General features: G+C 32.6%; 4 protein-coding genes across 13 annotated transcripts; 2 read left to right on the top strand and 2 right to left on the bottom strand.

The window, feature by feature from the left end:
* The first annotated feature begins 1,787 nt into the window (after positions 1–1,787).
* LOC114880334 (E3 ubiquitin-protein ligase Ubr3) lies at positions 1,788–19,306 on the top strand. 5 transcript variants are annotated; one of them, XM_029196230.2, is made up of 27 exons: positions 1,788–2,508; positions 3,274–3,487; positions 3,565–3,693; positions 3,774–4,045; positions 4,111–4,355; positions 4,436–4,553; positions 4,627–4,806; positions 4,884–5,110; positions 5,190–5,345; positions 11,968–12,149; positions 12,227–12,366; positions 12,438–12,747; positions 12,832–13,075; positions 13,165–13,324; positions 13,399–13,557; positions 13,719–13,871; positions 14,070–14,257; positions 14,333–14,756; positions 14,806–15,119; positions 15,197–15,505; positions 15,574–15,802; positions 15,888–16,097; positions 16,180–16,454; positions 16,528–16,875; positions 16,956–17,087; positions 17,163–17,302; positions 17,401–19,306. In XM_029196230.2, the coding sequence occupies exons 1-27, from the start codon at positions 2,268–2,270 to the stop codon at positions 17,516–17,518; spliced, it is 5,817 nt and encodes a 1,938-aa protein (XP_029052063.1). In that variant the 5' UTR covers positions 1,788–2,267; the 3' UTR covers positions 17,519–19,306. The 5 variants fall into 5 exon arrangements, with proteins under 5 accessions (XP_029052063.1, XP_029052066.1, XP_029052064.1 ...); XM_029196233.2 differs by having other exon boundaries at positions 1,789–2,508; positions 3,774–4,039; positions 14,827–15,119; XM_029196231.2 differs by having other exon boundaries at positions 1,789–2,508; positions 3,774–4,039.
* LOC114880335 lies at positions 5,501–11,504 on the bottom strand. 3 transcript variants are annotated; one of them, XM_029196237.2, is made up of 9 exons: positions 9,413–9,597; positions 7,805–8,443; positions 7,563–7,704; positions 7,352–7,492; positions 7,073–7,290; positions 6,782–7,002; positions 6,471–6,709; positions 6,272–6,401; positions 5,501–6,199 (listed from the first exon to the last, which is right to left on the bottom strand). In XM_029196237.2, exons 2-9 carry the CDS (start codon positions 8,315–8,317, stop codon positions 5,866–5,868), a joined length of 1,938 nt encoding a protein of 645 aa, XP_029052070.1. In that variant the 5' UTR covers positions 8,318–8,443; positions 9,413–9,597; the 3' UTR covers positions 5,501–5,865. The 3 variants fall into 3 exon arrangements, with proteins under 3 accessions (XP_029052070.1, XP_029052071.1, XP_029052069.1); XM_029196238.2 differs by having other exon boundaries at positions 9,480–9,597; XM_029196236.2 differs by lacking the exons at positions 7,805–8,443; positions 9,413–9,597 and adding an exon at positions 10,660–11,504.
* An 878-nt stretch (positions 19,307–20,184) lies between the features above and the next one.
* Positions 20,185–21,871, bottom strand: LOC114880340 (small ubiquitin-related modifier-like). The gene is made up of 5 exons (XM_029196254.2): positions 21,652–21,871; positions 21,463–21,531; positions 21,297–21,374; positions 20,914–20,985; positions 20,185–20,739 (listed from the first exon to the last, which is right to left on the bottom strand). Exons 1-5 carry the CDS (start codon positions 21,664–21,666, stop codon positions 20,677–20,679), a joined length of 297 nt encoding a protein of 98 aa, XP_029052087.1. The 5' UTR covers positions 21,667–21,871; the 3' UTR covers positions 20,185–20,676.
* Positions 21,378–27,128, top strand: LOC114880339 (protein RER1). Of its 4 annotated transcripts, none has more exons than XM_029196252.2 (7): positions 21,378–21,450; positions 23,411–23,494; positions 23,652–23,756; positions 23,843–23,939; positions 24,057–24,274; positions 24,391–24,464; positions 26,841–27,128. In XM_029196252.2, the coding sequence occupies exons 1-7, from the start codon at positions 21,421–21,423 to the stop codon at positions 26,860–26,862; spliced, it is 630 nt and encodes a 209-aa protein (XP_029052085.1). In that variant the 5' UTR covers positions 21,378–21,420; the 3' UTR covers positions 26,863–27,128. The 4 variants fall into 4 exon arrangements, with proteins under 4 accessions (XP_029052085.1, XP_029052083.1, XP_029052084.1 ...); XM_029196250.2 differs by having other exon boundaries at positions 21,382–21,450; positions 24,054–24,274; XM_029196251.2 differs by having other exon boundaries at positions 21,383–21,450; positions 24,054–24,274; positions 24,391–24,487; positions 26,841–26,927.
* Positions 27,129–27,137: the final 9 nt, after the last annotated feature.

Below are 27,137 nucleotides of genomic sequence, written 5' to 3'. Positions count from 1 at the left end.
CTCCTGAATTCTCCCTACATCTCTTGTATCCTTTCAACCCTTATAATAAATATATTATAAATAAAATACTTATGGCCACTGGTTTGAGTAAAGGTAAGTAAAGGTAAGTATTTAAAATAATTTTAAATTTAAATTTTTGCAAAATTTAATTCCTTTTTTTGCCGCCAGATGGCGCTGATTCAACGTCGAGATTTTAGTTCACATTTTTCCCGCTAGAGGGCCAAAATTTCGGCAAGCTTTAGTTCCTTTTTTCGAAACCAGATGGCGCTAATCCGACATCGAGATTTTAGTTCACATTTTTCCCGCTAGAGGGCCAAAATTTCGGCAAACTTTAGTTCCTTTTTTCGAAACCAGATGGCGCTAATCCGACATCGAGATTTTAGTTCACATTTTTCCCGCTAGAGGGCCAAAATTTCGGCAAGCTTTAGTTCCTTTTTTCAAAACCAGATGGCGCTGATCCGACATCGAGATTTTAGTTCACATTTTTCCCGCTAGAGGGCCAAAATTTCTGCAAACTTTAGTTCCTTTTTCCGAAACCAGATGGCGCTGATCCGACGTCGAAATTTTAGTTCGCATTTTTCCCGCTAGAGGGCCCAAATTTTGCCAAGCTTTAGTTCCTTTTTTCGAAACCAGATGGCGCTATAATGAGATGCTTACAAAAGGGATGCAGGGATGTAAGGAATGCAAGGATGTAAGGGATGTAGGGATGTAAGGAATGCAGGGATGTGAGGGATGCAGGGATGTAAGGGATGCAGGGATGTAAGGAATGCGGGGATGTAAGGAATACAGGGATGTAAGGGATGCAGGGATGTAAGGAATGCGGGGATGTAAGGAATGCAGTGATGTAAGGAATACAGGGATATAAGGGATGCGTGGATGTAAGGAATACAGGGATGTAAGGAATGCAGGGATGTAAGGAATGCAGGGATATAAGGGATGCGTGGATGTAAGGAATGCAGAGATGTAAGGGATGCAGGGATGTATTACGCGTGGATTTCAGGTGTCTAGGGATTTTTGGATCTTTACTACGTGGGTAAGGTGCCCGTGGAGCGCTAAAGCACTCTGCTCGCGGCGCGGGTTTTAATAAAGTACACTTTATTTTTAAGGTAAAAATTAATAGTTTGTATTTTATTCAATTTGACTCAAGTCGGGTTGAAGCTTTGAATCATTCTGAGCTTGGCGGTGAAGATCCTCGATCGAAGTTGGCTGCCATCCCCTCCTCGCTGGATCCTAAATCCTCCCTCAGGATCATCCCTGGTCCAATGGTGGTGGGGCCCATCCCTGTCCGGAGGCCGTCCCTCTCCCTGGCTTCGGTCCACCCTTGGGCGAGCGGAAGATGGTGGTGCTCCGCCAAGACTCGAGAACGATTCTGTGCACACGTGCTAAGAGAAAGCGTGGGATCCAGAGAAAACGTAAGATAACAAAAGGTCTCGCGCTAGCGAGCCAAGGCAACCCTTAAGAGAATTTACGACCCTCTGTAAATAAACAGGATGTCGAAGAGACTTCGACAGTTTCAAGAACCAACATGATTTTTGTTACGAGTAACGAATTAGATACAGCCCGCAATAAATTAGCTCTTTAAAAATTTCAAGTGTGATAGTCTTATTTCTCCGGATTTCCAACTCTCTCCCAGCACGATCACCCGTGTTGAGAGTTTTACAATATCTTATCTATTGTTTGTACATTCCTTTGAATTTTGGCTCTTAATTTATGAGCATTGATATAACATAATGCAGACATGCTGCAGTCATACTCTTATGGCATTGTCGCCATATTACATTTCATTCAGCGCTAGTGATTACAAGCTTGCGGCTAAATTCACATGATATCACACACATACATACAAGCGAGGTTCGCAACAACTGTTAACTTATCGTCGTAGAGTCACATCGACATTGTTAGATTAACTAATAACTCGATCAGCAGAATAGCCAACAGCAAAATTTTTAGCTTTACCGTTCTTAGCATATTGGCGCCATCCTGAAGGGGGTACGCGAAGCAGGGTACCATTAATTCGGTAGACAAGCACCAACATATATTTCCTCCCTGTTCGTTCGCTTATAGAATACCCAGCTTCATACGTCGTCTTCAGGATGGCGCTGATATGTTAAGAACGGCATAGTTAAAAGTTCTGCTGTTGGCCACTCTGCTGATCGAGTTAATAGTTGATTAAAGTTAATCGAAGTTTGTCGAAGTGGCCCTTAGAGGATACCACAACACGTATTAAAATCAGCGTTATCCTCGCTGTGCGAGGTCAATTTTTCGCGATGGCCTCAACTTCTAACAGCTCAGTTCAATCACTGATGAACAAGGGCAAACGTGATGCAGCTGCTTATATTCATGCAGAATGTAGCAAATTACCCCTTGACAGTGGCTGCCCAGAACCTCTTACTGAACTATTGGATGTTCTTTTAAATCCTAGTAAAGCGATCGACGACTGGGAGACCATTGACTGGTGTAAGTGGTTAATGGCTGGTGGTCGTACGCCAGATGAATTTTCCAACACAGGTACTACATAAATTTTCTTCTCATTAAATCTAGAAACTGAAAGAATTTTTACATATTACATGTTATGTTGCTTATGTTTTTGTTACCAATTGTATATTATTCATACGTTCAATAATTATTAACATGTTTTATTAATATTAAATACACTTTACATTGCATAATAAAGTGGATATGTTAAGTTTATTTACTTGCCTGCATTGCTGTTCGCAAGTATCATTCATGACACGTATATCATATGTACGTGTGTACATATAAATAGATATTCTTGTAAATATAATTGTATTTAAACATTGCAGTTGTTAAACAGTATTTGAAGCGATATGATTATTTTAAATTTATAATTGAAATGAATGAATATAATATAGAAACAAGATGTTAGTTGTTACTATATGTGATTCAACTAATACTCATTTCTTACAAATAAAGTACTTTAATATGATTATTGTTTTAAAGTTCACGATATAAGTATAATGTGATTTGCGTATTTGGCATCAGTAAGATTGTACAATAAATATACGTTCATATGAACTATAATAGATATGAAAATGTAACTATGCTAGATGTTTAACATTTAAAGCAATAACATTCATGGAATATAGCAAGTATATTGAATTTCTAAAATAAAACTGTTTAAAGTATTAATGACAATTTGAAGAATAGTATAATTGAATAGAATTTGATTACCATTTTTTATAAGTTTAAAATATGTATACATTAACTGTATTTTTTTTTAATTATTAAAGTGAACATTTGTAAATATTTCAGTAAGAATGTATGACAATGCTACAACATGTGGACTAGTTTGGACACCAAATTTTGTAGCTTACCGTTGTCGTACTTGTGGTATATCACCATGCATGTCTTTATGTACTGAATGCTTTAAAAAGGGCAATCATTATAGCCATGACTTCAACATGTTTCTCAGCCAAGCAGGAGGTGCATGCGATTGCGGTGATGCATCTGTTATGAAAGAAATAGGGTAAGAGTTCTAATACACTGTTCAAATGAAATTATTTTCATTCCTAGAAGGATGATTTAACGCGATTACTTTTATAGATTTTGTGATAGACACGGCCCAAAAGCTGCTGTAGATAAGTCGACTGCACCTTCAGATTTGATGTGTGTAGCAGAAGTAATGATGCCTAGAATAATTCTTCGACTTATTCAACATTTACGCGAAAATTGGTACGTTAAATATTTCTTTATTTCGTTATAAACATATAATAAGAAATGTATTACCCATGAAAAATAATTTGGAATTACAGTAAAGCAGGTGGCTCAGACTTTAGGGTTGTTATCCAAAATGCAGACGGATATTTAACCATGCTTCTTGATTTAAATAAGATGGGTGCATTGATGAGGCATGTCATGACATCGGCGCTTACAAATCCACAGAAGTATAGACGCCTTATGGATCCTACTATTTCAACTGGACAGCCAGAGTATGATAGTTATTGTCAGGATAGCAATCAAATATATCAAGATGCAATGAAATCTTTACCAAATCCAGAACCACCCGATGAATATAAAGGTAAAGGTTGTTGTCTTGCTACTCGCCCTGTAATCGTAATAAAATAAACATTTAATCAAACTATATTTCAGAATGTGCATCGTTACAAGAGAACTTAGAACATACTACTTTCCTAGAAGAATTAATGTTCTGGACAGTTGCTTATGAATTTCCACAAAAATTAGTTTGCCTACTGTTAAATATGTTACCAGATCCAGATTATAAAGAAGCACTTACTCGTGCATTCGTATTGCATTATAGTAGAATTTCAATGATGCTTGAACGTTCACCAGATCCTGATACTTTGAGTAATAAAATAGTTCATGTCAGTGTACAGGTAAGTACTGTTAACATGCCGGATGTTTTTTCGATAGTACAAAGAAAATCTGTTTCATATATTTACATTTTAAATTTCAGCTATTTAGTAACGAAAGTCTAGCGCTAAGAATGGTGGATCAATTAAAATTGCTTCACGTCATGGTTATTGCATTAAAGTACATGATGAGTAAGATATTAATTCAGAATACTTTACATGGTACGTATTCTGATAACTTTAAAACAAGAGAATACATTGCATGAAATTAAATACAAATTTATTTTCCGTTTAGATCCAGATAAAAATTTTCACTATGTAGTAGACTGTGAACGACAAGTGATGAAGGAACATTGTTATTGGCCAATTGTATCAGACTTAAATAATGTTCTTTCGCATAAGCCTATAGCTGTTAGGTTTATGAGCGATGATACACTTCTAGAAATGTGGTTTGACTTCCTGTCTATGTTTCAAGGTATTCTTTACGTTTTATTAAATATAATTGTAACGTATAAATATATTTCTATCGCTGTTTTTTTACATTTATCATAGGAATGAATGTGAATCAGCGAGAACTAAGCCAACACGTTGAGTACGAGTCTAACACATACTATGCGGCGTTCAGTGCCGAGTTAGAGGCTAGTGCATATCCGATGTGGGCTTTAGTCTCCCATTTGCGTGGACCTGAAAGTGCAACTTTCACTCGTCGGGTTCTTACATTTTGTCTCACGGCGTTACAAGATTGGTTAGATGCTATAAATTTCACTCATCCAAATGTGGTATGTAAACATGTTGATTCGATATTGAAATAATTTTTTCTCATCTGTTAAAACATATCTCTATTTTGTTCGGTTATAGAATGATAGTTTACAAGTGTCGTTTCATCTTCCACTTCATCGGTACTTCGCTGTTTTTATGTGTCAAGCAGTGCGTCAACAAGGGGCTGTACTTAACGATTTATTACCACCAACCGATATGTTACACCTTCTGATGATGCATCCTTTGCGAGTTCAGGTGAGTATATTTTTCTAATCTGTACGAATATTTAACGCATTAACTTAAATTTTCATATATGAAAATTTTTGTTCACCACGTGATTAATAGTAGATCACAGGATTTGAGAGCATCTATTAACTAAATGCCAAGCGTATATCAAAAGAAAAATTATATCATTTTATAAATTGTTTTTATCAACTTTTTACAAATTAATGAGTATCATTATAAGGGGATCTTGAAAAACAAGTTTGGTTCAGGGAAACTATGCAAAGACATCAACAAGATTTCAGTTTTAATGAAATTTTGTTCAAAAATTACATAAACATAGGTGGTAAAAATGGCACAAAAAATTAGTGTCGTTGGTCAGATAGTCTGAAAAGGGAACAAAATTATCACTGAAATGATTAATTATAATAGAGGTGCAAATTTAAAGAAACGATCATTGAACATAAATTAATCGAAAGACATATATGAAAATAGAAATAACATAAAAAAAATTCTACGATCTATAGTAGTGTTACCCGTATACAGCTAAAATTCATACTGCTTTTATTTCATTTGGAGTATTAATAATGGGTGGTGCAGGGATTAAATCGGCTTGTAAATGTTTAGTGAAATCATATGTGATCACTTTCATCCCTACGTATCCACCCGATCCCGGTCTACCTTTATGGAAAATTCCGGCACCCATTAATGGGACGGGTGGATTTGGTTCTATCGGTTGAACATCAAGGAATGGTATTGTGTTTTGTGCAGCATCGCTTGCACGATCGCTTGGCGCGAAATTCACATACTGATCTGTTTTTGAATCTGGCATTGCTAGTAAAGCTTGGCGAGTTGGGATATCAGGCTTTACTAATTTCAGTTCCTCTCTGTAAATAATAAAAACAGTTGATAGCGACAAATCCTATAAAAAAACGTTACGAAAACTGAACAAATTCTACCTCTCAGTTACATCGTTGGTGATCCAGAAACTTCTTCCCAATGGATCTATTAGTTTCCCCGTTGTAAAATTGAATGGAGTGAGTCTTATTTCTAAATTCAACCGCGAGCCAAGTGTTCTAAACTTGACGCCTGAGAAATAATTATTATTGTCATTTCCGCAAAATACATGAAAAAGTATGGTTCTTCAAACAAGTATACCTGTTAAGAGATAATAATCTCCTGCTTCTAAATCATCTAGATCCAAACCTCTTTTTTCCCACGATATGGTATGGTAATCAATATCTTTTTTCACGTTACTATCCAATATAGAAAATATGTCAATTGGTTTCCATTGTACACTAGTTTTGTTAATGCCTCCTAATGGCATCAATTCACCCTCTTGTATCTGCATATGTATTATCTGATTTACTTTCTTCAGTCTAAGTCCTGTTACAATTCTGTAACGAATAATATATTGTTATATAGAAATAATGATTTTCGCTGAACCGTATGAAATGTTTATCATTTACTTGTTGTTGGCCACGTCGGATATAACAGTCCGCAAACTGAAGTATCGATCAGATTTAGGAGTATTATCATCGCAGTAACAAAAGCAGTAGCTGCAATGCCAGAACAACCAACGCCACCAGCTATCCACTTTTGTTTTAGGATTGGTGCAAGTTTTCTTATCTCCGAATACCTTACCGTTTTCATATTCTATGTACTCGTATCTTCTATCGCTGTTACGTGCCTGGAAACGTTTTATCATATTCAACAATGTTCTTACAATCATTTCAAAAGTATAGAAAAATTCAATCTACCGATGGGCAAATCCACATGTCTGAATCTATGTACTCGCAGTTCACTATTTTACCATTACATTTGCGTTGTTCGGTGCAAAATTGATTCTTAAAACATCCATACACTTTGGTGTACGTGTAATAGCCGCAGTTCTCCCTACACGTTGAGTCTTTATTCAGGTCTACCTCGTTTACAATGTATCCTTGGAATAGCTGATTTAGTTGGGTATACGTTTCATCTGGAACGATCGTTTAATTTCACTTACGCTTCTTGGTGACATTACAAAACATTGATTCTACCTAATTTAGGGATTCTCGCGTCGCATCTCCAGACATCTTTGGGTGCAAATGCCATGGCCGTTTTCACGGCCCTCATGGTCTCCGATGTTCTCGTTTCATATTGCTGTCTGACCAGTGCCATTTCTTCAGTGAAGTTGGAACCTGCAATAAATTTATAAAATTGAAATAAGGAACAATTGATAGTTTATAGAAATTAATTTATCCACCATACCTGGATTATAAAGTCTCAATAGCATATAAGAGAATTGAATCATACTGTAGCCTTTGATTTCTGTCAGAGTTATAGTGGTATACAAATTATAGAGTAACTGTTGAAGCGACTGATTTTCATTACAAATTTGAGAGGCTGCTTGCTACAAATAGAAAATCGAATCAGATAATGAGGAAATTAATTATTGACAAATTTTTTTACATTAATTATCAAAGAATGTTCGCTACAATGCTACGTTGTACCTGATAGGACGAAACGAACAATTTATCATGCACTATGAAGTCAGCTATACGAGCGAGCGAACGCAACATGGACGCGTTCGGATCATGCAAAATAGTTTCCGAGAAATCGGCCAACTTTTGCAGATCCAGATAAGCATTTTTATCGATAATCTCGTGTTGCATCTGACGGAAAACATTATACAGCCCGTCAATTTCTCTCAACTCGTTTTCAGTTCTAGCCCACAACCAAACGGAACTTAACGGAGTTAAATATTCATAACCGCTATTTGGAAACTTTTCTTCCAACTTGTCGCCGAAGGTTTTCTCACTCTTTATCAGATTCAAATACTTCAATTCCTCGTGCCCTACGTACACGTCAAACCTTGGATCAAATAAATCTTTTTCTAGATCATTTCCGTGTTTCAATAATTCGTTCCTCGTTTGATCGATCAGCGTGATGCCTGGTTTAGCGTTTAGCGCCCCCCGTATTGTAAAGACTAATATCAAGCATATCGCAATTTCGGTTTCCTTCATTTTGATTTTTCTCTATCCGTCAAATTGTATTTATGTTTGTCCTTGGTCGTGTTTAAACACACTGAGCGTGAGAACTATATTCCACTCATTGTTGGCTAACGATTACCTTCTGCGGGATAGGTTGATCTGAAATGTTTACACGGTGGTCGGTTTGAATTTAAATCTTTGAACTTATCTGAGCGCGATTAACCTCAAAGAATGAAAGGTGAAAATATTTCCGGCAGATATCAATGTTCAAACGTTTGTCTCTTTGTAACTTGTCAAGCGTCCTTGACAGTTCCGGGAACAAAAACATTTCAGAGTTGTACAGCCTTTGTGTACGTGATATGTGCGCACACGCGTATGCATATAGTTTCGCTATGTACGAAACGTACTTGATGGTAAGGGTCGAATGTGCTGATTACGTTAAAAACTAGATACGTCAGTAATCAAACTAAAATGATATGTTCATGCAAAGATTACGAGAATTACGAATTACTGACCATTACGAAGATTATAATTTTTAGATTTTCAATTTACGTCTTCGAGCGACAATTTTTTTTTCAGCGAATCACATTTAAGTTATACGTGAGTCATATCCGCGTGTAATTATTAATACTTCCGGTGATTTAAATGGTTTTAATAAAAAATAGTATTTTTTTACGTACGGTTTCTTTCGGAAAAAATTTGTTATCGGTAAATATACCCATCTCTATTTGTACATAAATTCACGTATTATTTATTTAGCGAAACATGATGTCAGATAAAAGGTATTTCAGCTACGCTGAATTTTGAAATATCGAATATCGAATATCGTTTCAAACGACCGTATCATTTATGTTTACCTACAAGAGACATGTGGATAAACGTATCACATTAATCTCTGGACAAAATTTGCAAATGTTTTCTCTAAAATACTCGGCACATTCGATTGATACCATAGAATTTATCAGTATTATAAAAAAAATTTTTTTAATTGATTGAACGTTGTTTTCCATTAGTACAGAATGGAAAGTGGCGCTTCAAAGTATATAGGTTAACAGGATCGGTCGAAACATCTCGATGATAATTTGCAAAAATTGAAATCCGAGAAATTATTATTGTAACTTATCTTACATTATACTACGATTGGAAATCGAATCGCAAATTAACCCGAAGTTGCCCTAATTATAAATTATGTTACGTTTGTTTTTGAAAGCGGTTAAACGCGTTTTCCAACAAGACGAAAGAAAACTTCACCACAAACACTTTCCTTCTTCGCTCAGGTTTAACTGAACATTTCGTATTGCTGTCCCGTCATTTTACTCTTTGCTGTCCCCTTCCCTACAATGAAATCGTTCGTTCTTTAACGGTGTTACGCGTCTGCGCATGCTCCACTTCATTCTTACTCTCATCGTTGTTAAGCCATTTATACAAAGTGCATTGTAGCGTCTAAACAAGATAATTTTTTCTTTCACGTCTTAGATAAACAAAGAAAAGTTTAATTTATAAGGAAAAATAAAGATTAGTTTATTCAAATGAACGTACTTTCAACAAAAATTTGTTAAATCTCAATAACCTCTACTTTCATGTAACATTGTGTAGCGACGATTCTTTGATAATTATTTTTCGCAAGATCATGAGAGAGAAAATATAACTGCATAAAAATTTAATAAATAGATAATTAAAGTAAATGTTTTTTCATTAATGTTGACAATCCTTTCGAATACGAACAGATACATAAACGAGCACAAGGTGAACATGTATCACGGATGTTTCAGCGTTATTAAACTAAAAAGAAGCGTAATAATTAATTCAATTAAGACTTCTTAACGTTTGGAGAGGGAGAGCCTATTGTATACCCCCACTGAATCCGTCACTGACGGACATTTTATTGTTCGTTCTTTGTTCAAATTATTATTTAAGAAGAATAATACCAAATGAAATTTATAAAATTAACATTAAAGATTGTATAACTAATTTAGATTTGTAATAAAAGTAATAATTACTCTTGCATTTTTAGACACAAAATCGTCTTATGGGGGCCCTGGACCTTAGGGGGCCCTAGGCCCAGGGCCGGCCCTGAATAAATACCATTGAATTTTGCATTGTTGTAAATATATCACTACTTCGATCGCAGTATCATGATACATTCCTGTCGAGCTTGTAAATTGAATAACCAGATAGTCGGATGTCACTTGATCGTTAAAATATTCTCCCGCGCCTAATACCTCTTCGTCACGAATAGACACGATAGGGTATCGTGCATTAAAAATATAGTCAAAGAGCGTTAAAAAAAATTATTTAAAAAATTTATAAAATATTCGAAAGGATTTATAATCAAGCGATAAATAAAATTTTGCTAACATTGTATTATTACTTACTTGCATCTGATTTACCAGTAACACGATAATGCTTTTGCTGAAGGTGTAGTCGTCTTGAGGGGTACATAATCTATGAAGGGTTTTTAAAACATCAGGAAGAGCGCCCGATCTGGAAGAAACGCATGTTTTCGCGAAATCCTCCAATGTAAATCGTTCGTATCTTTTAGGTTCCACGACAAACATCTGAAAACTGTGGTAAAGATCATCGATCCTACCAAGCAGTTCATCAATTTTTCTCAATCTTTGATCTAAATTTTGTTGTAATGGTAAATCGTTCAAAAGTTTAACCATAATTGTATCCATACGTAATTCCAGTTTTTCTTGATACATATCGAGTTTATGGGACACTTTTGATATTTGGTTTCTTAATTCCTTTTCCATTCTATGTACGAATGGTAGGTTATTGTCATATTCAGGATCTTTTGGACGTATTAATTCCCACGATTCAAAAGCATCCGTTGCTATTTCCTGACCGAACTTTAACAGTTCCACTATATCTATGTAACCAATTTTAGCGGAACAACTTGTAAATTGTTCCACGGTAAATAAAAAACACAGGAATATCACTTTCGTGCTAATTCCTGACATATTCTTTCATTAAAAACGACAGATCCAAGTAGAAAGTAATTTATAAATTTGAGCACATGTAGCACTTATTCAGCTCTTCTATTTTCTATTCCTTTATTATTTCATTGTTGAACACTCTATCCGCTGTCACAAATTTAGGAAATATGAACTAGTATTAGAGGAAAGTACAATTTGTAGGAAACATTTGGAGAGTGAATAACACGGGGGAAAACAATGCGTTAACTGTTCTAAAACTGAATATGTCTCTCCTTGTACATCAATGCTATAGTCGCTGCGAACTGTCCACACCGCGATTGGAATGTCTTTCAGCGACGTGATTGGTCGCCTGAGTGGTGGGGGTAATACCGTGCATCTGCAGAATGGTTCAATTTAAGTGATGATTTTATATTTTAGATTTTAAATGCTTCATGCTTTACCCTAATTCTTTCACCGTTTAATATTGTTTTAATAACAAATGAATGCTTATGTTTTTTTATATTTAAAGCTGACCATTGTCTGAAAAAAATCAACAGATTTTTTAAGACTTATTTTTTTCATTCCAACAACTTGTTAGAATTGTTTCAACCAAGTATTATTTAAATTTTCTTTTTTTTTTTTTTTATAAAATATAAATCCATGCACCTTGAAAGCATTTTCAAGTGCTTAACTTTCGTTGATATATTAAATGATTTATTTAAAAAAATTGTTGAAATTAAGTTAATCAATTGGATTTCTGTTTAGGTGGCCTTCTATGAAATTGTAAATGGACTGTGGGTGCGAAATGGGTTGCAAATAAAGGGTCAGATAATGACATATATACAGTGTAATTTTTGTAATTCTATGGTAGATGCAGATCTTTATCTTCTACAAGTCTGTGCAACCAAGTTACAACCAGACATCTTTCTAAAAACAGTCATTGAAAAGTAATTTTTTAATACCTTTCATAGATTAATACTTTTATTTTGATATTTCAAGAATGATGATTATTTTGTTTAATTAGGTTTCACATTAAGGAAGAAATGAGCCTTTGTTTATACAGAACATCTCAAAGTGAATACTTAGATGCAGACCATGAGACACCTATGCTAGAAAGTTGTTTGACATTCTTAGCTACATTGGTTAATGTTAGAACAAATCTAGGTAAGTTTTTCATCACATTTCTTTATCATTGACATACTATAAGATCAATTATTAACGTAATTTTATTTTAGGTTTATCTGATCCTGAAATGTCTCGCTTAGAAATGGTCACTCTATTATGTATGGGCGATAAAACTCACAGTCAGCTAATGGAATTAATGCCAGAACGTTGTGGCAGTACTCAAAATAGAGATTTTGAAGCTGTATTAGCTGATGTAGCAGTATACAGAGCACCTAATCTTGAAGCTAGCGGAAATATGCAACAGGGGATGTACGGTCCTCAACCCCGTGTTTGGGAGGAATTATTTGACCCGTTACATGTCTTGCTAAGAGTAGCACAAAAAGGGGATTTCCAGATGTCAATGGATCGTTTTACCGAATAGTCAGTTGCCGATTTCATTGATAGAAATAATTGTTGAAATATAAAAACATTGTTTTAAAATACACATATTTTTTAACGTTTCAGTGTAAAGCAGTCAGGTAAATTGAAAAATAGCGCAACGCCATGGCCACCATTTAGGCACCCCGCTCCTGTTTCACCTGCCTACGATGATCCACGAATTGTATTAAGATCTAGAGTTTTTCATGCAATGATTTTAATAATTTTGTATAAAGCTGTGTATGGACATAACATATCAGAACATGTAATGGCGCTGACTATTTATTTACTAGAAATGGCAGTAGTTACTGCAGAGATACCTGACAAATCTGTAAGTAATTCATAATATATTTTTATGATCAAATTGCGAAATTCTGCATTCATTATAATTGCATTTCTTATTTATTTTCTTCTTTTTAGTTGAATCCTTTGTGTCAGTATAATAGAGATGAATCATCTCGGGTAATAAAAGATATGGATTTATCTGGTTGGTACAAGAGTGATAATTTGTCTGAGAACCTGAGGACAATGATATCTCAAGTTATTTTAGTCCAAGAATCCGAGTCAAATAGCTCAGACAGTAAGCTAAACCATTTACTACTATAATATTGCTTTTCGTTCCAAATGTTTTTTTAATTTAATTAAATTTTTTAGGTGAATTTGAATGGGAAATTCCGGGAGACATGACTGAAGTTGGAACTTCACTCATGTTGAATGATGGAACAGATGAACTTTCTTTAGAAGTTTTGGCATCTTTAGATGGTATTATCGTGCGTAGCTCTTCTCCTATACCTGGTTTACCACAAGCAAACGGTAAGTTATATGTTTTTACCCTTCACATTATTTAAATAGTCATTCCATTGTAACATGTTAGTTAAAAACAAAACTATTAAAAGCTATACAAGTTAAAAGTTTTCAACATATGAAAAATGTCCTTTAAAATAGGTTTTGTTTTTTCTTTACCACTTTTATAGACCAGTATCGTATGACTATTGTACCTGACGATGGAATCGTTGCTATATCAGATGCTAATAGTGAAGATGATTTAATACCTCTACAAAGAGCTTTGCCACCATCCACCGAAGAATCCATGGCCCTTGCCCTTGAATCACCTCCTTTACCAAACAGTATGTTACTCAATCTTACTACCTTAACCACAGTTGGATCCCATTTGTCGATGTTATGATATTTTATGCCTGTTAGGTTGCTTTTTTTTTAAATAATTATAACACTTTGCACCGCGTCTCCTTCGCTTCTGAAACAGAACATAAGTAGTATGTTAGAAACAATATATTTGTAATATAATCATAATTAATTGTACGTAGACATCGGAGGACAACCTGCGTTACCACCTGCGCCTCATCGGCCCGCTGTTATGGCTGGTAATGGTAATGTAATAATAGCCGCTGCTCAAAGTGCGTACTCACGATTAAGTAATTCGAGAGTGACAACGACAGAAATTGTACCATCTACATCGAATTCTCACAAACACTTCAAAAGGAGAGATGCACAAGTAATATTATTACATTCATTTGCATCACATTATGTGCTTTACAATATTGTGAATCACATTTTCTTTTTTTTTCAGGGTGGCCCATTACAACCACAAACAGTAAAAGTGGGCGAGAGTATAATTTCGTTGTTATTGAAATTACATTCACAGCTATCAGGTGTACCGGATAGTTACAATCCCGAACAAAGTGGAATGTCAGATAACGAAGCCAGTAGTAGTACAGCTGCAGAACCAAAAGAGTGTAGGATCGGTGACGGACCATTCTTTATCGCGCAGCTACTAAATAAAATAGCAAATTTAGATCCGATGTGTAAGGATGCTATAAACGAAGCTAGAAACAAATTATGGCCTCGTATGCAAGAGTGTGAATACAAGCAACGAGAGAAGGAACATCGGGAAAGAGAGGAGAGACGAAGGCGGGCAAAAGAAAGGCAGCAAAAATTAATGGCTGAATTTGCCAATAAACGAAAACAGTTCATGGAAAAAGCTATGAAAACAGGTAAAATTTGCGTTAAAAATGTTCAGATAAAGTTGGATGTAAGGTATAGGAGGAAAACAAATATTTTCAGATGAGGCAGGAGTATCTAGTATGGATTGGGATCAAGAAGAAAATACAGCTAAATTGACTAGCAAGAAGGAATACGATTGCGTTATTTGCAATCAAACTAGTCCTAGTACTGAAGATAAACCTATGGGTCTTGTTGTATTGGTTCAGGCAACAAGTGTTATTGGTCATGAGCGACAGCAAACAGAGAGATTACCATTACCTACTTCCGACGATGACCCTCCTATACCAAAGGATGATACACGGGGTGCCTATTTTGATCGTAGAATGGATGAACTAAATCGTCATTTCGATACTGTAAATATTTAAATACATGTTATTTATATTGATTGATAGTGAAGAAAATTGCATAAATTTCTATCGGATTTTTACAGGCTTCCTGGCTGTTATCCGTCAATTTAGGGTGGGAAGGTGGAGTTCACGTTCAAACATGTGGACACCATTTACATTTAGATTGTTTGAAATCATATTTACAATCCCTTCGCAATCAACAAAGGCAGCAAAGTCTAGCAGTGGATAGCGGGGAATATCTATGCCCGCTTTGTCGTCAGTTAGCAAACTCATTTCTTCCACTTTCTCCGCAGTTAGGAGAATGTGCAGCAGTTGTACAATCTCGTCATGCCTCTTCTGGCACGATACTTTTGGAGTTAAATAATTTGTTGAAAGAGATACAACGAAATCCAGTAAGTTCATTAAACGTTATTTCATTTTAAATTTTGTATCGTAAATCATTCTTAACATATCTTTATAGATCTCGACGAATTTAGCCATGGCAATGGGCAAAGCCATGGAGGATATGACGAGTTGCACATACTTAAAGTATAAACAAAAGAACTGTTCTCCTAGTCACCAAAGTTTGTTCCTTTTCGTAACTTCTATAGCTCGAACTAATTTCGAAGTTGAACTCGTTCAGCGTGGTGGATCGTTGTGTATCTCTCCGCCCACGACGATACCTTTAACACCAAAACGTGATTGCATTGGTAAATTCATTTGTTTCCATGGTTAAAAAATATTTCACACTAATTAAAGCAATTCATTTTTCACCAATAATACTTTTCTTTTCAGTTGCACTTCTTCATGTTCTGGCAATGCATGCAAGAGTATTGACAGTGTGGCCTGTACATCATACTTGGCAGCAATTATCTGGACTACCTACCGAACCAGCAGCTCCACTTGCGTTAACGTTACACGAGAAAGAAGTTCCTTTACTCCTCAGAGATCCAACTGCTCTACTTATACAGTTTATATTATTACTTCCTTTGCACATGGATCAAAGTACATATTTACACAAATGTTTATACATATATCGATCTTAGCGATTTCGTATTCTTAAACGCATCGTTTAATTAATTTTCAGCGTATTTCTCTAGTGTGGTAAAGGTAATCTACAACTTATTGTACTATCAGGTAATAGTACAAATAAGCTGTGGTCTCACGCAAGCACAAAGAAATACAATCTTAAGGAGAGAATATGTCGAACGCGCTCCCATGTCTTCGGAAACTATGCTCTACAGAATAATCCAATATTTCAACGACAGCTCGCTCTATCGTTCGGATGATATCGTATACAAACCATCGACATCATCGTCAAATTCGTACGCAGGAATTAAAATGCATAGTATCGAGCAACAGGTATGCACAAATAATTAATAACATAATTAAACTTATTCTTAGGATACTACGTTTAATCGCTGTATTATTTTAGATACAATCTATGTGTTTACCATTCCTACGAATAGCTGCATTGCTCCGTTATCATTTGTACGAAGAACCATTGCCTTTAGTTAGGATACCACAGACTGAATTTGTGAGATTAGTATATTATTTGGAATTAGTGTCGGAGGGTATGGATTGGAATGTCTTTAATTCCACGGTAGCTTTGAATTGGCAAGATTCAGAAGCAAGTTTCACGGTACCACGTTTATGGTGTGACCAGTTTCTGGCTTTCTTGAATCGAAGTGACGTAGCTAGAAATTTGATAATGGAGCAACACATATCGTGGCAGGTACCGAAGTTACTTAGTCTTCCAAGGGAATACGAGAAGATTTTCACAGTACGTATAACGCAGTTCAATCCAAATGTATTTTGTTTTTATTCGAATTTTACATCATTTTTCTTTTTGACTTTTTATAGTATTATCATGAACGACAGTGCCGTCAAGGTCACTCGATTCCCCAAGAGATTAGTATCTGTTTGTTATGTGGTGCCATTGTTTGTCTGAGACAAAACTGTTGCAAACAGATGAATGTATGTGAAGTTGTTCAAGTAAGTTACCATTTATGTTTCTATAAAATACTTTTAAATAATATAATTATACAAATATAATATGATTATTTGTAGCATTCAATTGACTGCGGAGGTGGTACTGGTATATATTTAGTTGTAACATCAACTTATATCGTTGTAATACGGGGTCGGCGAGTTTGTTTATGGGGATCTTTGTATCTCGATGATTTTGAAGAGGAAGATAGAGATCTGAAGTAAGCAATTTAATTTCTACAAATTCTAGTTGATAAGTTGATATGTTCTTCAAATGCTACTTTTTAGAAATACTTATATTCATAATATTCTTTTATAGACGCGGAAAACCATTATACCTAAGTCAAGATAGATATCAATTACTCGAACAACAGTGGTTAGCGCATAGGTTTGATCATACGAAAAAAACATGGGTATGGCATCGTGACATACTGTGACATTTTAAAATGTTACAAACTAATCACTTTGAAATAAGTCGAAGACTTTCAGCAGGTTTATTCTCATACAATGCCTCGCCAAGAAATAACAGCGCTTTAAGAATTAACAGATTGCTCTAATACTTTACGGATAATTATATTTATTATGATATATACAATGAGTAAGTAGACATAATTATTGAATGAAAGTATTACAAAAAAAACACTGAGGTGAGAGCTGAACTAAAATTGTTTATAGTCATATTTCGAAAGATTATATCCGAAGAAATGTATGTTTTGAATTAAACACTGTACATTTTATTTAAGTATATATATTACGTCCTAATTAAAACAGTACTTATTTAGCGTATAGTATTTCTACTTCAGATATGGAAAACGATGAAATTTCTTAGACCAAGATTGATTACTAGTAATTAGATAAATTATATCATTGAGAACAAGTAATATCATTATTAATAAAATTATTTTTCCTTTCTTTTTTCTGTTAAGGTAAATTAAACTTATCGTGTGCCTCTTTTTAATATAGAAAAAAAAAATAAGGAAAGAAGATTCATTATGTTCTATAATTTATTACTACAATTATTTTGTTGATTATTATGAACCTCATTTTGAAACTTTTTTTTCTATTCAATTTTTTCAGAAATAGAACATTACTATTTTATTTTACCTATTATAACTTGAATACTATAGAGCATTATTTGTGAACATGAAAAAATTAAAGACTGATGTCTTTATCATAAGATTTCTGCTTCTGAATGAATTTAATATTGTACTGAACTCAATTATAAATCTCTATGTAATTTATTGCAACTCGTAACACGTTTTATTTTATCTAGTTTTCAACTGTACATGCAAAAGAGAAAGGTGTATTATGTATGGATTTATAATTACAAGGTGAAGGGAAAATTTCCACGTATACGTTAAATTGGCAATGATGTCTATTCTATTCTAATATAAAGAGCAATTTTGTACAGCGATATTTTTAACCGTCTCGAAGATGACATAAAAATTATGTTGGAAATATAAAATTAACGTATGTTTTTATTATCAAAAATCCAGAGTCAGCAGTGTAGTAATAAGTGAGATTGTTATTAACACCACATGAATGTTATTGTAAAATTGTTTTCTTGAAGAAATAGTTTTTTGTTCCAACTTAATGATGCGAACTCTTTGCAACAGTTTGTGAGAAACTGTAGTAAATTATTCGCTGATTAACGAACTCGTAATTCAGACAATATTTGATGCATTATTTTTTTGTATGCATATTATGGGCTGTGTATATGAACCTATAAAACTCATTTTATTAAACGAAATATTTATCTAATCGCTGATTTCTTTTTGCACCAGTGTATAACAGTTAATTAAGAAATTTAACTGTGGCAATTGTATTGTTATTGTTTCTGAAGAAGCAATTTGATTATGAAACCTCTTGTTTATTTAAATATATCTATTAAAACTCTATTATTACATGATATATCAATTTTTAATACACCAGTATAAAAGAAAAATTTCTAAATGATTTAAATTTTTGTGATACTAACGAGGCAAAAAATTGCTTCTTCCCAAGTTTATAGATCATTGTAAATATGTAATAATGATAAGACGCCACATATTAGGATTACCAGTTAACTCAAGATAATCTGTACATAGTTAATTATTTTTACGAATGTCCGCTTATAATGTTAAAAGTTTGCGAATAATGCGTTAAAAAGTGCTAAAAAGTAAGTAATAATAGTAATTATTAACTTTGTTCAATGTATAAATAAAAGCAATCCTATAAAATGAAAATTTCCTTTCTAATCTATGAATACTTCTTTCAACTATCTCTTAAACAGTATTTGAAGGGAATAGAGAACGATAGAGAATTATTTATTTTCTAGATAATTATTACAGATATAAACATGATTGTGAAATCAATTAAGCTGATTGAACGTAGATGCAATTTGATCATACAGCTAGTAGTAATTATTACAATATTATTTATATCAAAGTTATCTGCCTTTGTTACGAAAATGGGAATCTAATATTTATAACTATTTAATAAGTCTTATCATTCAACAAGTTCTACATTTCATTAATGGGAAATATTAAAGTAATTATTACGCTTATTTATCCCGCCTAAAGACGTACCTACTTAAATTGTTTTTATTAGTTTAAAACTTGCCTGTTATTCAAAAAGCAATGGCAACAGTGAAAAAAATACCGATCAATTGTTACACATTAGTAACAAAAACAGAAACTGTATTAATTATCTGTACAAGAATAACTTTTATTACAATTTGTAAAAATTTTGTCTCATTAAAGCACTGAAAAATTCTTGTAATAAGGATGCTCTTATAGAATCAAATATGTTAAACAATTAATAAATCTGTAGAATTTTCGTCTAATTTTTACTTTTACTGCAATTTAAATAGTATTTTGTAAAATGTGTAGAATTAGAAGTACAACATTGTATGTTATTTAATGGTCTGTTATCTAATGTAATAATACCTTACATAATACTTCAAAATTTATTGCAATATATTCTGTACTAGCATCCACATTACTTACATTGAATCAACTATTACGTGTTTGTTAGATAAAGAAACAAATTTTTTTTTGTATCATCGATGTACGGTTTTAAAATTAAAAATATTTGTGTCACTGTTACATTAAAAAGGCAAAAGGAAAATATTACAATTATTTCTTTTATTATAGACGCACCTTAAACGCAACAATTTTTGTTTAAATCATGTTCACGTTATACAATATGTATCATGTTTTAATAACGAACGTAAAGTTTAATTTCTCGAAATTCTCGCGATCTAAATCTATTAATTAAAAAGTCTGTTGATTGCAAATACATTGCTAGTTATTATCAATGGACAAAATTCATGGCTGTAAGGCGTGATTATTTTTTTCTATTTTCTTTTCCTTTTTTTTTCTCGTTTTGCTTTTGCTTTAAGTGATTAAATGTATACAATGTATGAAACTAACTGCTGATGGTCCTTAAACTTGCCATGTTACAGGAATGTAGAACAGCACATCAAAATGTTACGTAAAAAACCAAATTACATATTTTTTAACATACATATATATACTGATAAACTTGTCCATTTGTTTATGATAGTCACTTTCACTTCAAAAGATGTTGAAACTGAATGATAGATTCAATTTCTTCAGTAGTGACCACCTGTTTGTTCTTGGTATACCTCAATAACATCATCATTTTCCATTTCCAACTGAAAAATAAGTTACATTTTATGGGAATCTTGTATCATACATTTATTTAAGGTGTTATTTATAGGAAGGTACTAAAAGCAATTCAGAAGCTTGTTATTAATAACACAATTCATACTTTTAGAAGGTCTTGATTCGCTTCTATGATATTTAAGTATTTAAAAATAAGAATTTACCTGCTTTGGAGTTTCATCATCATTAATTCTTTTACCATCAAATAGAAACCTGAGAGATGTCATAGGTACACCCTAAACCAAATTAAGCAGTGTATAGTTTCATCTTATGTGTATAAAATACAATTAACATTTATACTTCCACATATACATATATATAATTCTTAGCCTTGAAACTATACATATTTGTTGATAAATCTTACTGTAAGCATTGAAATATTATTATTACATCCTACACATTATATAGATTATTAATTAACCAGAGGGCACAAATTAAAAATTATTTACATTAATCTCCTCAAGCTATATAGATGACTTTCAATAATACATCAACAATAACTATTCATACTATTTAAATATATGTTTGGATTGAAAGAAAAACTAACCACACGATCACTATATGATTTCTTGAGTTTACCCATTTGAGTGGTCATCTTTACCCTAAAGTGAATTTCATTGCTGTCCTAAAAAAAAGATTCAAACGATGAAGCCGGTTACGAAGGGTCCCCGATGAAGAGTGTAAATGAAAAACATAAAACAGTAAGTTCTTACATTTCCAACGACTTTAAGCTTGATGTATTCGGAATTTGCGTCGCCTGGGCCGGCTTCGGGTTTTTGTTCCTAATACGGAAGGTTAGACCGATTAGACTCAAAGTATGATTGAACAGTTGAAAGTGTTACACCATATTTATGTCGCGAAATATAGAATAGCAAAATTTTCGTTCAAACAATAAAGCTTACCTGATTATCGGACATGATAGTTAATTAAATATAACAATTCTCGACCACGCGCCAGAACAGTAACCAAACACAAGCATGCAATATGGCGCCGCGCTTTTGTCAGTTGCACAGTCTTCTATTCTAAAAATAAGAATTTGAACGTTTAGTAAGTATCATCGTTCGGAAAGACATCACTTTCTAACAGCGATGATTTCTTTTTAACTTTATCTGCTCGTTATGTGCGTATGATAAATAAACAGTTTCTTTAATTTTAGCTGTATAATGTTAATTTACGATAGTACATTAAACTAAAGATATATGATACTTTACTTTTTTTATTTTTGAGTGTTTGTCTCCATTGCGAATTGTCTCCATTATGAATTCAAATTTGAAATAGGAATTCAAAATTTGCATTTGATTTTACTAAACTTCAAATATATGATTTATACTTTTTTAGAATGATACAATTATTTGTCAGAATAATGATTATGATCATGTGTTCCCAAAGATTATATTAAATATTTAATGTATGTGAATTACCAATAAAATTGATGATAAATTGTATCATTCGTTACAAGTTTGCTAAACAATGATTTTAGTAAATTGTTGGTCTTGAGCTGATTTTGACTAATTTCTAAAAAATAGAATCAAAGAAAGCCCAAATTCTGTCTTAGCATTTGTTAGCGCGGGGTGTGGTAGAAGGACTGGTAAAACAGGCACATCCGTCATACCAATTGTGCTCTGTATATGTAGACCAAACCTCACCTGGGGGTGTTAGGGATCCCCATAATTATGATCGCCCCATAACAAAGGCATTTTTCAGTCTTTTTGTATCTGTAGTCACTGATGATACGAAGAGATAAGTTGAAGTACCTTGCAAATTCTATGGTACAATCTGATCAAAGTATGCCATTAATGTTGTGACGTGTTATTTTTTTAACCAAATAAATAGCGAATTGTTCGCGAAGATCGACTGAAAACGTATAAATACCTTAGGCAAGTTGTATTTATTATAATTGTCACAGAACTATCAGAGATTTGTCACCATACTTAAAATAATTATGCGACGAGGAGGTTATGTGCATATCATTCAGTTTATCGGATACATTTAGAAACTTTTACAAATACTATTAATTTTATAGACTATTATTTCTATCTGTATAAAAATATAGACAATGGTTATAGGTCTACACTTTTATTTTCATTCTAAGTGATCAGTTTGCACCGAGGTCTGATCGAAATATTACTTTGAAAACTTATATTCAAACAACCTTGAATTCGTTAGAATAATTGGTTTTAATAATTCAATATTTCGATTATCCTTCACAATAAATTGAAGATTTCAATAGATCACTGTTATATATCTAAGTTTTTCGTTTGGTTTTGTCCAGTATATTTGTATCTACAAAATTTGTTATTGCTACTTGTAATACACTTTACACGTTTTCCTTACAATTTATTTATAAAAGTACGATTAATAGAGCGTGTAAGAAATGTAATTAATGTCATGATGAGAGGTTAAACATGTAATTATGTCTTATTGTAATTGTAACATATATTTGTAACTTATATTAAATTATAATAATTTTGTAAAAGATAAAATAAAAAGTTACTGATTTTTATTTATTAGTCTGAAAAGAGTGTTATTTTTATTTTGAATACTTTCTCATATAATATTTTAAAGACTGATCTTACATTTTATTTGTAAGTAATGTTCTATTTTGAAAAGCACTGTACTTTTATTAATATCTATATGATTCATTTTTAAATATTCTTATAGGAAAGTAAAATGATGCAAGATGAGCATCTGGGTGGTCCAGCAAGACGAAATGTATTTAGTCAAGGATTAGGAAGAATATCACAGGTATAATTCTATACAATTTCATTTTTTCAAATTTTCTCTTATATCATTTATTTATTTAATTACTGTAGTAACTCTGTGATTAATTATTTTTTAAGAATTAATGTGAATGGTTGTGTTATTAAATTATTCTTAATTGTTAAATACACTTTTGTTGCAGATATATCAAAGATATTTAGATCTATGGACCCCTCATGTAGTGTCAAGATGGACATTTGCTTTTTTGCTAATATTTCTTTTTGTTTTACGTATATTTCTTTCACAGGTGAGTTGTTTTCTGATTTAAAAGAATGAGGCTATATTTATTGGAAAAGAGATTTGAGATTTATTATTGTATTGTTATGTTTATAGGGGTGGTATATCGTCACATATGCATTAGGAATTTATCACCTGAATTTATTTATAGCATTCCTTACTCCAAAAATGGATCCTGCAATGGATTTTGATGGTGAGTGTAAACAGAATTTTGAAGGATAAAAATTCATTAATGTAACAGAGAAATAGAACTCATAATACAAAAATTTTAATGCAGTATAGTGTAATTTTTAATATAAATTCTTAGTAGATATCGATGGGCCAGAGTTACCTACAAGATCTAATGATGAATTTAGGCCATTTATTAGGAGATTGCCTGAATTTAAATTCTGGTATTCTGTGATGAAATCTACAGTTATAGCTATGATATGTACTATGTTTGAGTGCTTTAATATACCAGTATTTTGGCCCATACTTGTAATGTACTTTATAACGCTATTTTGCATTACGATGAAGCGTCAGATAAAGGTAAAAAGTTACCAAATTTTAATACATAATACCTTAAGTTTTTCGTAGTTTATGTTTTTTGCCAGCATAGAACTACTAAAATAGCAGATAATAATATAATTGAAATTTCTTTTCAGCATATGATCAAATATAGATATTTACCGTTCACCCATGGAAAACCAAAGTACCAGAATCACGAGGATACTTCGAGGTTAATACCTTCAAAATGAATAGGTGTGAAGTATGTTTGTTGATGGAGGTGCATAAATGTGTAGATGTCTATTTTCCCAATACCATGCGGAAGGAAAAAAAGATCTTTGAATTTGAAAACAGCCAGATTCCTTAATCAGTGACATTACATATGAATAAGATTCATAATGAAAGGTGTAATACTAAAAGTATAATGTTGTATGGTATATAAACTGAATTGTCGTAATATATTTGTATCATAAAACTTGTACAAAGTATTGTTAGGTCTTACATAAACGTGGACACGGTAACAATATGAACAGTACGCAGTTGTTAATGTAATATTAAATTATCAGTGAATGTAAAGAAAAGAAAAAGATAATTCATACACATAAGATTCGTAATATAATTACCGATTCATTTCGTAATTTCAGTAGTAGTACCGTTCTTCCATTTCAATACTTTTTTCGTTCTTTTGTTACGAACATTCCATGTACAAGATTACGTTTCCTTGCTTCGTACATTTTCACCATATAGTTTCGAATTCTATTTCAAATTTTTATTCTTTTTTAAATTTCACTTCGAGTAGTCTCTTTTTCAGTGACTATACAAATACTTCAATGGATCAGTCTAATGAATTTCTTTTATTTTCATTGAAAATGAAACCGTGTTTTCACCGAGAGCTCAACGTAGTTTGTGATAGACAGCATTTAATAATTTCTGTCGATCAGATCTTATTGGAGCGGAATAATTTAGTTCAATTTAATTCGACATAAGACTTACTCTCTTAGTGAAACTGTGTTCATACGTCAATAGGTGTATTAAATGGTAGTTTAAAAGGACGATACATCGAATAATGCATACCATTCACAATTTTTATCTAATCTGATCCTATACAAATGTGTATATGAAGTTATTTAATAAACACTGTCGAGTCGCCTGATGCATAGTAAAGTAAATCTTAAGCGTTAGTGCTATTGAAAGGGATAATTTTTAAGGTCCAAAGATCATTTGCTTATATTACTACTTTTTTAATGCATCTCTTTTTACCACTATTCTCTTTCGCATAATGTTGATTAATCAAACAAAAGGGTGACACTTACTAAAAAAAATTGAATATTTTTCAAATTTTATATTGTACATAAATATTGTTCAGGAAGTGTTGAAGCCATCACATTAAGTGCTGGCTACTGATGCTTGGTATCTTTTGGTGTGTCTTTTTATTTCTCTAACTTGATGTATCTATTTGACATCAGATCATTAACATATTGAATCGATCAATTTATGTTAAATTTGAATCTGTATAAAATACGAGCTCGTTTTAATTATAGTAAAAAATCCTTAAAATAAACTTTTACGATATATCAGGTACAGTTTCTTCGGTCTTTTCACCTCGTAGATTTTTTTTTTTCTATCAATTACCACTTCTAGATCTTTGGACAAAATTTGTAGCTCGAGTAACGAGTTTACTCTGTCACACTTCTAGGCATAATATTATTTTTTTATTTCTTTCTTTTTTTATTATGATACACCTCTGACGATAGTATTCTTGTCCATTATTAGAAATTTTCTCTTTCGACCACTGTAATTGTTTCTTTATAGATACTTGCACACTCATACACGTATAATTCTGTGTAATACATTTTATAAATCTTGATACATGTAAAATTATACAGTAGTTACTCTTGACGATATCACTGGAACGTTGAAAATGAAGATTTCTAGTGATATGTACACTCTGTTTGGGCAATGTTGTGCCGAAATTTTTATAGAACCGATTGTTAAACAATATACATATATTTACAATATATATTTTCGATACTCAATAAAGCTTTCACGCTTACAACTAAGTCGGAATAAAAATCTCTATAATTAACAGTTTATTATAATAATAAATTCTCTCTTTCACGAATCTTGGCACTTGGCAAATATAATTAACGTTTAGTAATTAACGTGTGTGGTTAATTTTATTTCAATTTTTCTTATCGTTTGGAGAAGTTATTATTATTTTAAATCATTTTTAGAATTACTTACCAATTAAGTGAACATATAAATCAATAGCGAATAGATTCAATATAAGTTTCACATCAATTAATATTATACATTTTTTCAAACAGTACAATTATTTTTCACCATTGTATATATATATATATATTTTTTTTTTTTTCATTGTGGAAGGAACTGGGTAAAATGTCTAATATTAAATGAAATAAATAATATTTTTGCTTATCAATTTTTACCCAGTTCCAATTCGTAATTCGAACGTGATATCTTCTCTTGATTTTGAAATTTAAGGGGGCTCTAATTAGACTGTTCAAAACAGTTCTATAATATACAAATGTTCCCTCGTTTGGTCATCGATACGAAACACCATCTGACGATTTTTTCTTTTTTACAGGAGTCCGCTCGTGGAAGTTTGAGGGATGTCGTATAGAGTTTAAAAAATAAAGAGAAAAATTTACTTCTCTTCGGTAACGAACGCGTTCGCGTTTGTTTCTTGGGCGAGAGAGAAATGAAAGAAAAAAAAAAGGGGACGAAAAATAAATTGAATGGAAGAAAAGCGAAATTGTCGAGGCATGAATGAATTAAAGGATGAATGAACTAATGAATGAGAGAGGACATCGTTTTTCTTTTTTTTTTAAATATAAATGGTTATTGAAAATAAAATGTTAAAAGCATTGCCGTACATCTTAGG

The sequence above is a fragment of the Osmia bicornis genome, chromosome 12 (assembly GCF_907164935.1).
Source record: "Osmia bicornis bicornis chromosome 12, iOsmBic2.1, whole genome shotgun sequence".
NCBI classification, from domain to species: Eukaryota; Metazoa; Arthropoda; class Insecta; order Hymenoptera; family Megachilidae; genus Osmia; species Osmia bicornis.
This window is presented reverse-complemented; position numbering and strand designations above follow the sequence as displayed.

Coding starts and splice junctions, on each gene's coding strand:
- LOC114880340 (XM_029196254.2), bottom strand. Junction 20,986..21,296: donor AATCATATAGTGATCGTGTG/GTTAGTTTTTCT, acceptor AATTTGGTTTAG/GGTGTACCTATGACATCTCT. Junction 20,740..20,913: donor ATGATGAAACTCCAAAGCAG/GTAAATTCTTAT, acceptor CTTATTTTTCAG/TTGGAAATGGAAAATGATGA.
- LOC114880334 (XM_029196230.2), top strand. CDS start 2,268: ATGGCCTCAACTTCTAACAGCTCAGTTCAATCACTGATGAACAAGGGC. Junction 12,748..12,831: donor ATGGATCGTTTTACCGAATA/GTCAGTTGCCGA, acceptor TTAACGTTTCAG/TGTAAAGCAGTCAGGTAAAT. Junction 16,455..16,527: donor TGCATAGTATCGAGCAACAG/GTATGCACAAAT, acceptor GTATTATTTTAG/ATACAATCTATGTGTTTACC.
- LOC114880335 (XM_029196236.2), bottom strand. CDS start 11,247: ATGTCAGGAATTAGCACGAAAGTGATATTCCTGTGTTTTTTATTTACC. Junction 6,710..6,781: donor TCCGACGTGGCCAACAACAA/GTAAATGATAAA, acceptor TATTCGTTACAG/AATTGTAACAGGACTTAGAC. Junction 6,402..6,470: donor AGATTATTATCTCTTAACAG/GTATACTTGTTT, acceptor ATTATTTCTCAG/GCGTCAAGTTTAGAACACTT.
- LOC114880339 (XM_029196250.2), top strand. CDS start 21,421: ATGAAGAGTGTAAATGAAAAACATAAAACA. Junction 23,495..23,651: donor GATTAGGAAGAATATCACAG/GTATAATTCTAT, acceptor CTTTTGTTGCAG/ATATATCAAAGATATTTAGA. Junction 24,465..26,840: donor AATCACGAGGATACTTCGAG/GTTAATACCTTC, acceptor TCTTTTTTACAG/GAGTCCGCTCGTGGAAGTTT.